This window comes from Saccoglossus kowalevskii, chromosome 4, assembly GCF_978046115.1.
Source record: "Saccoglossus kowalevskii chromosome 4, keSacKowa6.1, whole genome shotgun sequence".
NCBI classification, from domain to species: Eukaryota; Metazoa; Hemichordata; class Enteropneusta; family Harrimaniidae; genus Saccoglossus; species Saccoglossus kowalevskii.
This window is the reverse complement of record NC_140644.1, coordinates 38,960,479-38,973,867: the sequence shown is the minus strand read 5'-3', so window position 1 is coordinate 38,973,867 and position 13,389 is coordinate 38,960,479. Positions and strand designations below refer to the sequence as shown.

At 41.2% G+C, this 13,389-nt stretch overlaps 1 protein-coding gene across 1 annotated transcript in view; it reads left to right on the top strand.

Moving 5' to 3' along the window:
• The window catches only part of LOC102807434 (vascular endothelial growth factor C-like), a 50,304-nt gene that overhangs the window by 3,017 nt on the left and 33,898 nt on the right, over positions 1–13,389 (top strand). The window contains exon 2 of the mRNA XM_085498423.1: positions 3,844–4,030. Within this exon, the coding sequence (XP_085354549.1) occupies positions 3,844–4,030 (187 nt within the window). The remainder of the gene's footprint in view (positions 1–3,843; positions 4,031–13,389) is intronic.

Sequence of the window (13,389 nt, the reverse complement as noted above, 5' to 3'; positions counted from 1 at the left end):
TACTGTGAATGGATTAGTAAGGAGTCTCAACGTAGTAAACGGCTGTCATCTCAATATAAATGACGTCACAGGGTTAATGGAGCTTCCATTTATGCAGGAGGGGTGGTCCGGGCAAATCAGGAAAGTTAAGTTTAAATGTTAAGTTCGTAGTATTTCTCAAGTGACAATTTGACAGAGTTGATCTACTAGACCGGCCTGGTAACGGAGAGTTTTCCCTTTAGACAGGTCTACAACAAATCAGAGAGACGATGAAGCCAGTAATATACTTCATGTAAACATCATACGTCATAACACGGTATTTCACTATTTGACCATGTGCCCTATTTTCCAGGCATATACTGATAAATAGACGTTCATTTTATGAGAGCTATTCAATCATTCCATATGTTGCACACATGTGCACAGTTTACACAGTATACACCTGCAACACTGCTAAAAAGTATATTGCACAGTTTACATTCGAGGTTGCATCCTACAAGGAGCTGAAATACCATCCCAATATGCGGAATAATGCCTTAATGCCACTACGTCAATTTACCAAGTAGAATGTTGGCTCTACAGTAGAAACTTTTTGATGTTTAATGTCGTTATCGTCTGATATGGAAATAGTCATAATTTGCCCCAAATTGGTATGTGTGCTCACAACATGAAGCTCATTATTGCTCAGATTTACTGGGGACAATCATGTAGCAATTATTGATGATTTGTTTGGCACAAAGTACATACACTCGGACTTCCGTGGATGTAATATAATATCATAACCAGATATTGGTTTGGCCACCAATATACATCCCATAATACTCGATTTTAATAGAGCACAACGCTAATAATACTGGCGAACCTTGCAATTTGCCAGTAAGCACAGGCAGCAAACTAGTGATATATCCATTATATTTTTTTAAATACTGCCCACTGATTTAGACGTAGCATCAAAGCAACATAATACACACTGTAGGGCTCATACCACTAATTGAAACTCCATAGACGACAATGTTAACATATGATGAGATTGCTATATGAAAATAATAAAAAACTCAGGTAAACAAGACACATCTACTGTATTTGGACTGCACCTAGAAAAATCACTGGAAAAACACTCACACAGAATAAAGCTACACAGGGTACACAGACGCTAAGTATTAAACAAAAGACCCAGGTGATCACGCCCTCAAACAGGGAACACCTGAGAAAAAAAAACATTTAAAAAATTCCATTGCTGCCTTGCAAGGCATTTAGCTACGAGCAGCCATTGGTTGATTAGTGGCATGAGACCTGTAAGAACGATAATAGTCCTTGAGTCCACAGTAACACTTTGATAGGTGAGTGAGGCTTCGTCAAGAAGAATCTTATCTGATACTGTATATTTGCGATCAGAATAAAACGACACATATTTTTATCAAAAGGCTTACTAAAACCAATACGGTATGAATTAATGGCAGTTGTCTTCGCAGTTTGTAGTAAGTACACACAGAGGTTAATATGATGACTGACACCACCGCGCTGCAGATGAAGGCCAAACATTTTATTGTAACTATTAAGTTGTATTGTCGACAAAAAATGTGTTTACAGGCTTTGGTATTTCTAGTAATATGTGTACTGTAATAAATGTAACAGTTATGGTATTCACAAGATATCTGCCTTGCAAATAGCCGAACATCGCCGAGCTGTTCCAGGGATTCGTTTTTTAGAATATCATCAAGTCACCAAATCACACGTAGGATTCATTCTTTGAAGATAGACTATATGACAACGTTGATACAGCGATTTTTTTACGGAAACGCCACTCCATCATATGGTCTACCAATTGTAAATCCATAGTCGTCATAGTAATAGCTGGGGCATAACAGTTCTGGATATTTAATAGCAATGGCAAATCTCGTTTAGAGAGCCACATATATCAAACAATATAAATGACTATAACAAATCATATATTAAAATATATTATTCATAATAAAATGCATTAAGAAAAAAGGGTAGAAATATGAGTATTTGTTTTACTTCTTCACTTGTTTGTACAATTGGCGTATTTCAAACTAAAAGATTGCAGTGATTTCCTGACTTTTATTGAACTGGCATAGAATTCCAGAAAGAATCCACATTATAATGAAAACTGTGTGAAATATATATGGTGTTCGGAAGTTGTTTATGAAAGTGTGAAGAAAGTCTGGTATAGTGATTATAGATTTTATTTCTTGTGAGAAAAGACGTGTTTAAATAATCAGAGGCAGTATGGTTTACAACTGTGGCTGACAATTATATTTTACTCGTATCACTGTTGTCATAGTGACTATTTTGAGAAACGTACGATTTTTCAGACTCCTCTTTCCTGAGCGTAAATTAACAATATTTCCAATATTATTATTCCTTTCTATAGTGTAGCACATATTCGTACATCATAATATAAATATCAACACATGGCATGCCAACAGGGGTAACCTGGATAGGTATCTGGCAAAAATCGCGGCATTATTTCTGATTCCACCTTGTGCATTAAACTCAACATGTACATTATTGGCTTCCCTTTGTTTAACCTATCGTTTTTTTAAACGTTCACTTGTATCATTTTATGTAGTCTTTGATTTCTCACTATCACATCATCCAGTTTTCAGTGCACAACTTTACTAGTTCTTCATAGGACAATACAATACGTCCATCTTATTAACGATGAAGCATTATAGATGTGTGGAAGACATACTATTTTAGTTTGTGTCTCTGACAGTTATGTTGTGACGGAACCGTTTATCATAGGCTGTCTGCGGATTGTATCTAATGATATTTTGAGCCGATAAATTCACCCCGTGTGAATGGAATGGAGTACAACTATTTGAGCAACTGGTCACCATTAATATCTGTACTTTTGACATATAGAATTCGGTAGGTGCCCTGTCGAGGTCGCCGTTGGTGAATACAAAAAATTACGTTAGTCTACCATTTCAGATTGACATTTCTGACTATGACGTCGTATGCTATTAATAATAATAATAATATTAATAAGGGAGAGAGAGAGAGAGAGAGAGAGAGAGAGAGAGAGAGAGAGAGAGATAGAGAGAGAGAGAGAGAGAGAGAGAGAGAGAGAGAGAGAGAGAGAGAGAGAGAGAGAGAGAGAGAGAGAGAGAGAGAGAGAGAGAGAGAGAGAGAGAGAGAGAGAGAGACAAATATATTTTTCATATTGATAAAATTTAATATTGATGTACTTTATTGTATTATGTTTTATCAAAAACTAATTGAATGTTACGTTTGCAGAACACAGTTAGATGGAATAATATGACATTCTGATTACAATCTGATGTATTTTACGGCGCGTATTTTACATTTTATTTTGTTTTATTAAATATATTTATTTTACTTTTATTATTTATTTTAATTGTTTTATTTGTTTTTTAAGTTTTTGTTACGTGCTTGCGATTCTGTATTTTTCGAGATTACCAAAACTCTTACTGCCAGCAAGTAAATAGTAAATTAAAATAAAATAAAGTCAAAAAGAAGTGTAACAAAAATAAATAATTAAACACAAATTAAAAAAAGCCCAAACTAGAATCTTATTTTAATCAGATTGTATATGTGATTGCCATTGTACGAATTAAAACAACAGTGCATATATATATTTAAAAATATTATTGATTTATTTAACGAATATTCAGATGTGTGCTACAGAAATGTCGCATTCAGTTCGTAATAAATCATATCCAAATATATTCATCTACATACAGCATCAATTAACAATATTACAAATTCTGTCCATATTGTAATTTAAATATAATCATGAGCTGTCAGCTTTCAGGACTGTGCACTAGACGTGGTGGTCCTGGCGATATAAATATGACGTATTACATGTACTTGCAGATTTACAGTGAAGAATTAGCGAGACGTGTACAGCATGCTTCGACGGCAGAAGATTTTCTATTAGTATTTTTCCCAGACCGAGATCCCCACGATGTATGGCAAGAATTGGTGATGAACAGCACTCTGCGAAATAGAAAGAAGCGACTTGGAGGAGGGCGCGCTTTGTTTGGTTCAATCGACGAAGATTGTAAGTTGTACCAGGTAGAATACAAAGTGAATAGTTGGTAATTTGTCTTATAATGGGATGGAGAGAATTCCTGACCTATCGGGGGCGGGGCAGTTGATACATAGCTGGGTAGGGAGGTGCTCCTGAATTCTCAAAAGTGTGATCATTTTTATACCTGGAAACTGGCAAAATCTATACTCATATTTATAAGTACCATTTCTGTCATCACTGTTTATTCCAAATAAAACAGTTACCGTATTTGCTCTATTAGAAGAGCGTCTTTAATAGAAGTACATGTAAGCCAACAGTTGCATTGTATATTGGTTTATTAAAAAATGTGTTTTGACCATAAAAAACACCTCTGTCACCGTGTTAAATTTCCGTTCAAATGTTGATTGCCTTGTTTAATTTCCGGGTTGACGTATATATGGATCTGAGGCCGGGATCTGAGGTGGAGATATTCGGTCATATACGGTTCCATAAGTATACCAAATCGGAAAAATATTCCCAATATTTATACCTATCTTGACCAGATTTAAGACCGATACTTATACCTAAAATAAAAAAAACAAGACCCATTTCAGGGGCACCTCCCCATTAGGCAAGTTCTATGTATCCCCTACCCACGGGGACCTGTCACGGTCATCGCATAAGGATTGCATAACGCAAACTTTAGCTCTTTCAACGTTTCGAACATGAGTTATACGAGCATGAAGTTCATCGTTTATAAACGATGTGCACTAAGAAGGTCAGAATAATGGCGAATCTTTGGTTCTGTTCCAGCATGGTTTCTGCGCCCTCATCGACAGACTCAGAGAATAATGATTGATCTTGCAAATATATTTATCCTAAAGTTTGGTATATTGCATGTCCCCGAATTCATCTTGGCTGCGACCCGCAGCTTTATTTTTGCACATCAAGGTGCCGAAGTTGATAGTAACCTGTGATGGGGCGACTACTAGTGGTAGATTTTACGAGGGGAAATAAATTTTGAAACAACAAAATTTGGGCGAGAGTTTTCTTATAAATTCATATTAACATTAAAAGGTGGCTTATCGCTATTACGGTTAGTTTAATAAGACATGGAAGTCAGTTGAAATAGCTGAAAATATTCTGTGAAAGACCGATCTTGAAGTAAATACATAATGATCACAGTAACGAATGATTGACATGACGTCACGTGCGGGGAGGGGGAAATAAAAAACAATCAATATTTAAATGTAACCATGGAAATAATCGCAACAAAATAATTATGCATACATACGTGTTTCCGACACACCGTCCAGATTCGCTCATTTGATTATCTGAGTCACTGTGAAGGACGCTGACCTTATATATAAAATACAAGTTTGACCAATAAAAAGGCTGGAATGCAAAAGGGTAAAGCTGAATTGTAAATTACTTTGTTCTTCAGTTTTTCCAGGGATGATATTAGCTGTAATGTTGTCTTCCTCTCTATTAAACATGTATGACATTTTATTAAAATATTTTCATTTTCTCTGTAGTAAATTTTTTTAAAAAATCTTTCCAGTCCGAGTTGTTAATAGACAATCCCTAATAAAATTAACATCGCCGTGCGTATTCAGCGTGCATCAAAACGTTAAAAGGGGTAACTGGTGTCACGTGATATGTTATATTGATTATTCGTAGTCCATATCTGGTGGCCGTTATTCGCCACGCCTTTCCTGGTTGGCTAAAAGCGTCCATGCACGTATTGTCTTACAAAGGGATGCGACTATTCGTTGTCAATATAATATGTCTTGCAATAAAATTCGAATACACTATTCAGTACTCTCACTTGCTAGCTGTCACTTGCTAACTCTCGTTTACTATCTCTCAATTGCTGACTCTCACTTGTTAGCTCTCGCTTGCCAGCTCTCGTTTACTAACTCTCACTTGCTAGCTCTCACTTGCTAGCTCTCACTTGCCAACTCTCGCTTGTTAGCTTCGCTTGTTAGATCTCGATTACTAACTCTCACTTGCTAGCTCTCACTTGCTAGCTCTCACTTGCTAAATCTCGCTTGTTACCTTCGCTTGTTAGATCTCGTTTACTAACTGTCAATTGCTAGCTCTCACTTGCTAGCTCTCACTTGCTAGCTCTCACTTGTTGGCTCTCACTTGCTAGCTCTCACTTGTTAGCTCTCACTTGCTAGCTCTCACTTGCTAACTCTAAATTTTTAGCTCTCGCTTCCTAGCTCTCACTTGCTAGCTCGCACTTGCTAGCTCTCACTTGCAAGCTCTCGCTTTTTAGCTCTCACTTGCTAGCTCACACTTGCTAGCTCTCTATTGCTAGCTCTCACTTGCTAGCTCTCACTTGTTAGCTCTCACTTGCTAGCTCTCACTTGCTAACTCTAAATTTTTAGCTCTCGCTTCCTAGCTCTCACTTGCTAGCTCGCACTTGCTAGCTCTCACTTGCAAGCTCTCGCTTTTTAGCTCTCAATTGCTAGCTCTCACTTACTAACTCTCACTTGCTAACTCTCACTTGTTAACTCTCATTTTTTAGCTCTCAATTGTTAGCTCTCGCTTTCTAGCTCTCACTTGCTAGCTCTTACTTGCTAGCTCTCACTTGTTAGCTCTCGCTTTCTAGCTCTCACTTGCTAGCTGTCACTTGCTAACTCTCGTTTACTATCTCTCAATTGCTGACTCTCACTTGTTAGCTCTCGCTTGCCAGCTCTCGTTTACTAACTCTCACTTGCTAGCTCTCACTTGCTAGCTCTCACTTGCCAACTCTCGCTTGTTAGCTTCGCTTGTTAGATCTCGATTACTAACTCCCACTTGCTAGCTTTCACTTGCTAGCTCTCACTCGCTAGCTCTCACTTGTAAGCTCTCACATTCTAGCTCTCAATTGCTAGCTCTAGCTTACGAGCTCTCACTTGCTAGCTCTCACTTGCTAGCTCTTACTTGTTAGCTCTCACTTGCTAGCTCTCTCATGCTAGCTCTCGCTTACTAGCTCTCATTTGTTAGCTCTCACTTGCTAGCTCTCTCATGCTAGCTCTCGCTTACTAACTCTCACTTCTTAGCTCTCACTTGCTAGCTCTCGCTTTCTGGCTCTCACTTGCTAGCTCTCATATGCTAGCTCTCACTTGTTAGCTCTCACTTTTTAGCTCTCACTTGTTAGCTCTCATTTGCTAGCTCTCACTTGCTAACTTTCACTTGCTAGCTCTCACTTGCTAGCTCTCACTTGCTAGCTCTCATTTGCTAGCTCTCACGTGCTACCTCTCACTTGTTAGCTCTCTTTTGCTAGCTCTCGCTTACTGGCTCTCACTTGCTGGCTCTCACTTGCCAGCTCTCACTTGTTAGCTCTCACTTGCTGACTCTCACTTGTTAGCTCTAACTTGCTAGCTCTCACTTGCGAGCTCTCACTTAGTAGCTCTCACTTGCTAGCTCTCACTTGCTAGCTCTCTCCTGCTAGCTCTCGCGTACAAGCTCTCACATGTTAGCTCTCACTTGGTAGCTCTCACGTGTTAGCTCTCGCTTTCTAGCTCTCACTTGCTAGCTGTCACTTGCTAAATCTCGTTTACTATCTCTCAATTGCTGACTCTCACTTGTTAGCTCTCGCATGCCAGCTCTCGTTTACTAACTCTCACTAGCTAGCTCTCATTTGCTAGCTCTCACTTGCCAACTCTCGCTTGTTAGCTTCGCTTGTTAGATCTCGATTACTAACTCCCACTTGCTAGCTTTCACTTGCTAGCTCTCACTCGCTTGCTCTCACTTGTAAGCTCTCACATTCTAGCTCTCAATTGCTAGCTCTAGCTTACGAGCTCTCACTTGCTAGCTCTCACTTTCTAGCTCTTACTTGTTAGCTCTCACTTGCTAGCTCTCTCATGCTAGCTCTCGCTTACTAGCTCTCATTTGTTAGCTCTCACTTGCTAGCTCTCTCATGCTAGCTCCCGCTTACTAGCTCTCACTTCTTAGCTCTCACTTGCTAGCTCTCGCATTCTGGCTCTCACTTGCTAGCTCTCATATGCTAGCTCTCACTTGTTAGCTTTCACTTTTTAGCTCTCACTTGTTAGCTCTCATTTGCTAGCTCTCACTTGCTAACTTTCACTTGCTAGCTCCCACTTGCTAGCTCTCACTTGTTAGCTCTCACTTGCTAGCTCTCATTTGCTACCTCTCACTTGCTACCTCTCACTTGTTAGCTCTCTTTTGCTAGCTCTCGCTTACTGGCTCTCACTTGCTAGCTCTCATATGCTAGCTCTCACTTGTTAGCTTTCACTTTTTAGCTCTCACTTGTTAGCTCTCATTTGCTAGCTCTCACTTGCTAACTTTCACTTGCTAGCTCTCACTTGCTAGCTCTCACTTGTTAGCTCTCACTTGCTAGCTCTCATTTGCTAGCTCTCACTTGCTACCTCTCACTTGTTAGCTCTCTTTTGCTAGCTCTCGCTTACTGGCTCTCACTTGCTGGCTCTCACTTGCCAGCTCTCACATGTTAGCTCTCACTTGCTGACTCTCACTTGTTAGCTCTAACTTGCTAGCTCTCACTTGCTAGCTCTCACTTGCGAGCTCTCACTTGTTAGCTCTCACTTGTTAGTTTTCACTTGCTAGCTCTCTCTTGCTGGCTCTGGCATACAAGCTCTAACTTGTTAGCTCTCAATTGATAGATCTCACTTGTTAGCTCTCACTTGTTAGCTCTCACTTGCTACCTCTCACTTGTTAGCTCTCTTTTGCTAGCTCTCGCTTACTGGCTCTCACTTGCTAGCTCTCACTTGCCAGCTCTCACTTGCTAGCTCTCACTTGCTAGCTCTCACTTGTTAGCTCTCGCTTACTAGCTCTCACTTGTAAGCTCTCACTTGCTAGCTCTAAAATGCTTGCTCTCACTCGTTAGCTGTCACTTGCTAGCTCTCACTTGCTAGCTCTCGCTTTTTATCTCTCAATTGCTAGATCTCACTAGCTCTCACTTCCTAAATCACTTGTCAGCTGTCACTTGTTAGCTCTCACTTTTAGATCTCACTTGCTACCTCTCACTTGCTTGCTCTCACTTGTTAGCTCTCACTTGCTATCTCTCACTTGCTAGCTCTCATTTCTTAGATCTCATTTGCTTGCTCTCACTAGCTCTCACTTGCTAACTCACTTGATAGCTCTCACTTGTGAGCACTCACTTGTTAGCTCTCACTTGCGAGCTCTCACTTGCTAGCTCATACTTGCTAGCTCTCATATGCAAGCTCTCCCTTTTTAGCTCTCACTTGCTCGCACTCAATTACTAGCTCTCACTTGCTAGCTTTCACTTGCTAGCTCTCACTTGCTAGCTCTCACTTGTTAGCTCTCACTTGCAAGATTTCATTTGTTAGCTCTCTCTTGCTAGCTCTCACTTTTTAGCTCTCACTTGTTAGCTCTCACTTGTTAGCTCTCACTTGATAGCTCTCACTTGCTAGCTGTCACTTGCTAGCTATCACTTGCTAGCTCTCACTTGTTAGCTCTCACATGCTAGCTTTCATTTGCTAGCTCTCACTTGCTGGCTCTCACTTGTTAGCTCTCTCTTGCTAGCTCTCGCTTACTGGCTCTCACTTGCTAGCTCTCACTTGCCAGCTCTCACTTGCCAGCTCTCACTTGTTAGCTCTCACATGCTAGCTGTCACTTGCAAGCTGTCACTTGCTAGATATCACTTGCTAGTTCTCAATTGTTAGCTCTCACTTGCTAGCTTTCATTTGCTAGCTCTCACTTTTTAGCCTCACTTGCTAGCTTTTATTTGTTAGCTCTCTCTTGCTAGCTCTCGCTTATTAGCTATCACTTGTTAGCTCTCACCTGCTAGCTTTCGCTTTCTAGCTCTCACTTGTTAGCTCCCACTTGTTAGCTATCTCTTGCTAGCACTCGCTTACTAGCTCTCACTTGTTAGCTTTCACTTGCTATCTCTCGCTTTCTAGCTCTAACTTGCGAGCCCTCACTTGTTAGCTCTCACTTGTTAGTTTTCACTTGCTATCTCTCTCTTGCTGGCTCTGGCATACAAGCTCTAACTTGTTAGCTCTCAATTGATAGCTCTCATTTGTTAGCTCTCACTTGCTAGCTCTCACTTGTTAGCTCTCGCTTACTAGCTCTCACTTGTTAGCTCTCGCTTACTAGCTCTCACTTGTAAGCTCTCACTTGCTAGCTCTAAAATGCTTGCTCTCACTCGTTAGCTCTCACTTGCTAGCTCTCACTTGCTAGCTCTCGCATTTCAGCTCTCAATTGCTAGATCTCACTAGCTCTCACTTGCTAAATCACTTGTCAGCTGTCACTTGTTAGCTCTCACTTTTAGATCTCACTTGCTACCTCTCACTTGCTAGCTCTCACTTGTTGGCTCTCACTTGCTAGCTCTCTCATGCTAGCTCTCGCTTACTAGCTGTCAATGTTAGCTCTCACTTGCTAGCTGTCACTTGTTAGCTCTCACTTGCTAGCTCACACTTGCTAGCTCTCTATTGCTAGCTCTCACTTGCTATCTCTCACTTGTTAGCTCTCACTTGCTAGCTCTCACTTGCTAACTCTAAATTTTTAGCTCTCGCTTCCTAGCTCTCACTTGCTAGCTCGCACTTGCTAGCTCTCACTTGCAAGCTCTCGCTTTTTTGCTCTCAATTGCTAGCTCTCACTTAATAACTCTCACTTGCTAACTCTCACTTGTTAACTCTCATTTTTTTGCTCTCAATTGTTAGCTCTCGCTTTCTAGCTCTCACTTGCTAGCTCTTACTTTCTAGCTCTCACTTGTTAGCTCTCATTTGCTAGCTCTCACTTGCTAACTTTCACTTGCTAGCTCTCACTTGCTAGCTCTCACTTGCTAGCTCTCATTTGCTAGCTCTCACTTGCTACCTCTCACTTGTTAGCTCTTTTTTGCTAGCTCTCGCTTACTGGCTCTCGCTTTCTGGCTCTCACTTGCTAGCTCACATATGCTAGCTCTCACTTGTTAGCTTTCACTTTTTAGCTCTCACTTGTTAGCTCTCATTTGCTAGCTCTCACTTGCTAACTTTCACTTGCTAACTCTCACTTGCTAGCTCTCACTTGTTAGCACTCACTTGCTAGCTCTCATTTGCTAGCTCTCACTTGCTACCTCTCACTTGTTAGCTCTCTTTTGCTAGCTCTCGCTTACTGGCTCTCACTTGCTGGCTCTCACTTGCCAGCTCTCACTTGTTAGCTCTCACTTGCTGACTCTCACTTGTTAGCTCTAACTTGCTAGCTCTCACTTGCTAGCTCTCACTTGCGTGCTCTCACTTGTTAGCTCTCACTTGTTAGTTTTCACTTGCTAGCTCTCTCTTGCTGGCTCTGGCATACAAGCTCTAACTTGTTAGCTCTCAATTGGTAGATCTCACATGTTAGCTCTCACTTGTTAGCTCTCACTTGCTACCTCTCACTTGTTAGCTCTCTTTTGTTAGCTCTCGCTTACTGGCTCTCACTTGCTAGCTCTCACTTGCCAGCTCTCACTTGCTAGCTATCACTTGCTAGCTCTCACTTGTTAGCTCTCGCTTACTAGCTCTCACTTGTAAGCTCTCACTTGCTAGCTCTAAAATGCTTGCTCTCACTCATTAGCTGTCACTTGCTAGCTTTCACTTGCTAGCTCTCGCTTTTTATCTCTCAATTGCTAGATCTCACTAGCTCTCACTTCCTAAATCACTTGTCAGCTGTCAATTGTTAGCTCTCACTTTTAGATCTCACTTGCTACCTCTCACTTGCTTGCTCTCACTTGTTAGCTCTCACTTGCTATCTCTCACTTGCTAGCTCTCATTTCTTAGATCTCATTTGCTTGCTCTCACTAGCTCTCACTTGCTAACTCACTTGTTAGCTCTCACTTGTGAGCACTCACATGTTAGCTCTCACTTGCGAGCTCTCACTTGCTAGCTCATACTTGCTAGCTCTCATATGCAAGCTCTCCCTTTTTAGCTCTCACTTGCTCGCACTCACTTACTAGCTCTCACTTGCTAGTTTTCACTTGCTAGCTCTCACTTGCTAGCTCTCACTTGTTAGCTTTCACTTGCTATCTCTCGCTTTCTAGCTCTAACTTGCGAGCCCTCACTTGTTAGCTCTCACTTGTTAGTTTTCACTTGCTAGCTCTCTCTTGCTGGCTCTGGCATACAAGCTCTAACTTGTTAGCTCTCAATTGATAGATCTCACTTGTTAGCTCTCACTTGTTAGCTCTCACTTGCTACCTCTCACTTGTTAGCTCTCTTTTGCTAGCTCTCGCTTACTGGCTCTCACTTGCTAGCTCTCACTTGCCAGCTCTCACTTGCTAGCTATCACTTTCTAGCTCTCACTTGTTAGCTCTCGCTTATTAGCTCTCACTTGTAAGCTCTCACTTGCTAGCTCTAAAATGCTTGCTCTCACTCGTTAGCTGTCACTTGCTAGCTCTCACTTGCTAGCTCTCGCTTTTTATCTCTCAATTGCTAGATCTCACTAGCTCTCACATCATAAATCACTTGTCAGCTGTCACTTGTTAGCTCTCACTTTTAGATCTCACTTGCTACCTCTCACTTGCTTGCTCTCACTTGTTAGCTCTCACTTGCTATCTCTCACTTGCTGGCTCTCATTTCTTAGATCTCATTTGCTTGCTCTCACTAGCTCTCACTTGCTAACTCACTTGTTAGCTCTCACTTGTGAGCACTCACTTGTTAGCTCTCACTTGCGAGCTCTCACTTGCTAGCTCATACTTGCTAGCTCTCATATGCAAGCTCTCCCTTTTTAGCTCTCACTTGCTCGCACTCACTTACTATCTCTCACTTGCTAGCTTTCACTTGCTAGCTCTCACTTGCTAGGTCTCACTTGTTAGCTTTCACTTGCTATCTCTCGCTTTCTAGCTCTAACTTGCGAGCCCTCACTTGTTAGCTCTCACTTGTTAGTTTTCACTTGCTATCTCTCTCTTGCTGGCTCTGGCATACAAGCTCTAACTTGTTAGCTCTCAATTGATAGCTCTCATTTGTTAGCTCTCACTTGCTAGCTCTCACTTGTTAGCTCTCGCTTACTAGCTCTCACTTGTTAGCTCTCGCTTACTAGCTCTCACTTGTAAGCTCTCACTTGCTAGCTCTAAAATGCTTGCTCTCACGCGTTAGCTCTCACTTGCTAGCTCTCACTTGCTAGCTCTCACTTTTCAGCTCTCAATTGCTAGATCTCACTAGCTCTCACTTGCTAAATCACTTGTCAGCTGTCAATTGTTAGCTCTCACTTTTAGATCTCACTTGCTACCTCTCACTTGCTAGCTCTCACTTGTTGGCTCTCACTTGCTAGCTCTCTCATGCTAGCTCTCGCTTACTAGCTGTCACTTGTTAGCTCTCACTTGCTAGCTGTCACTTGTTAGCTCTCACTTGCTAGCTCACACTTGCTAGCTCTCTATTGCTAGCTCTCTCGTGCTTGCTCTCACTTGTTAGCTCTCGCTTGCTAGCTCTCACTTGCTAACTCTAAATTTTTAGCTCTCGCTTCCTAGCTCT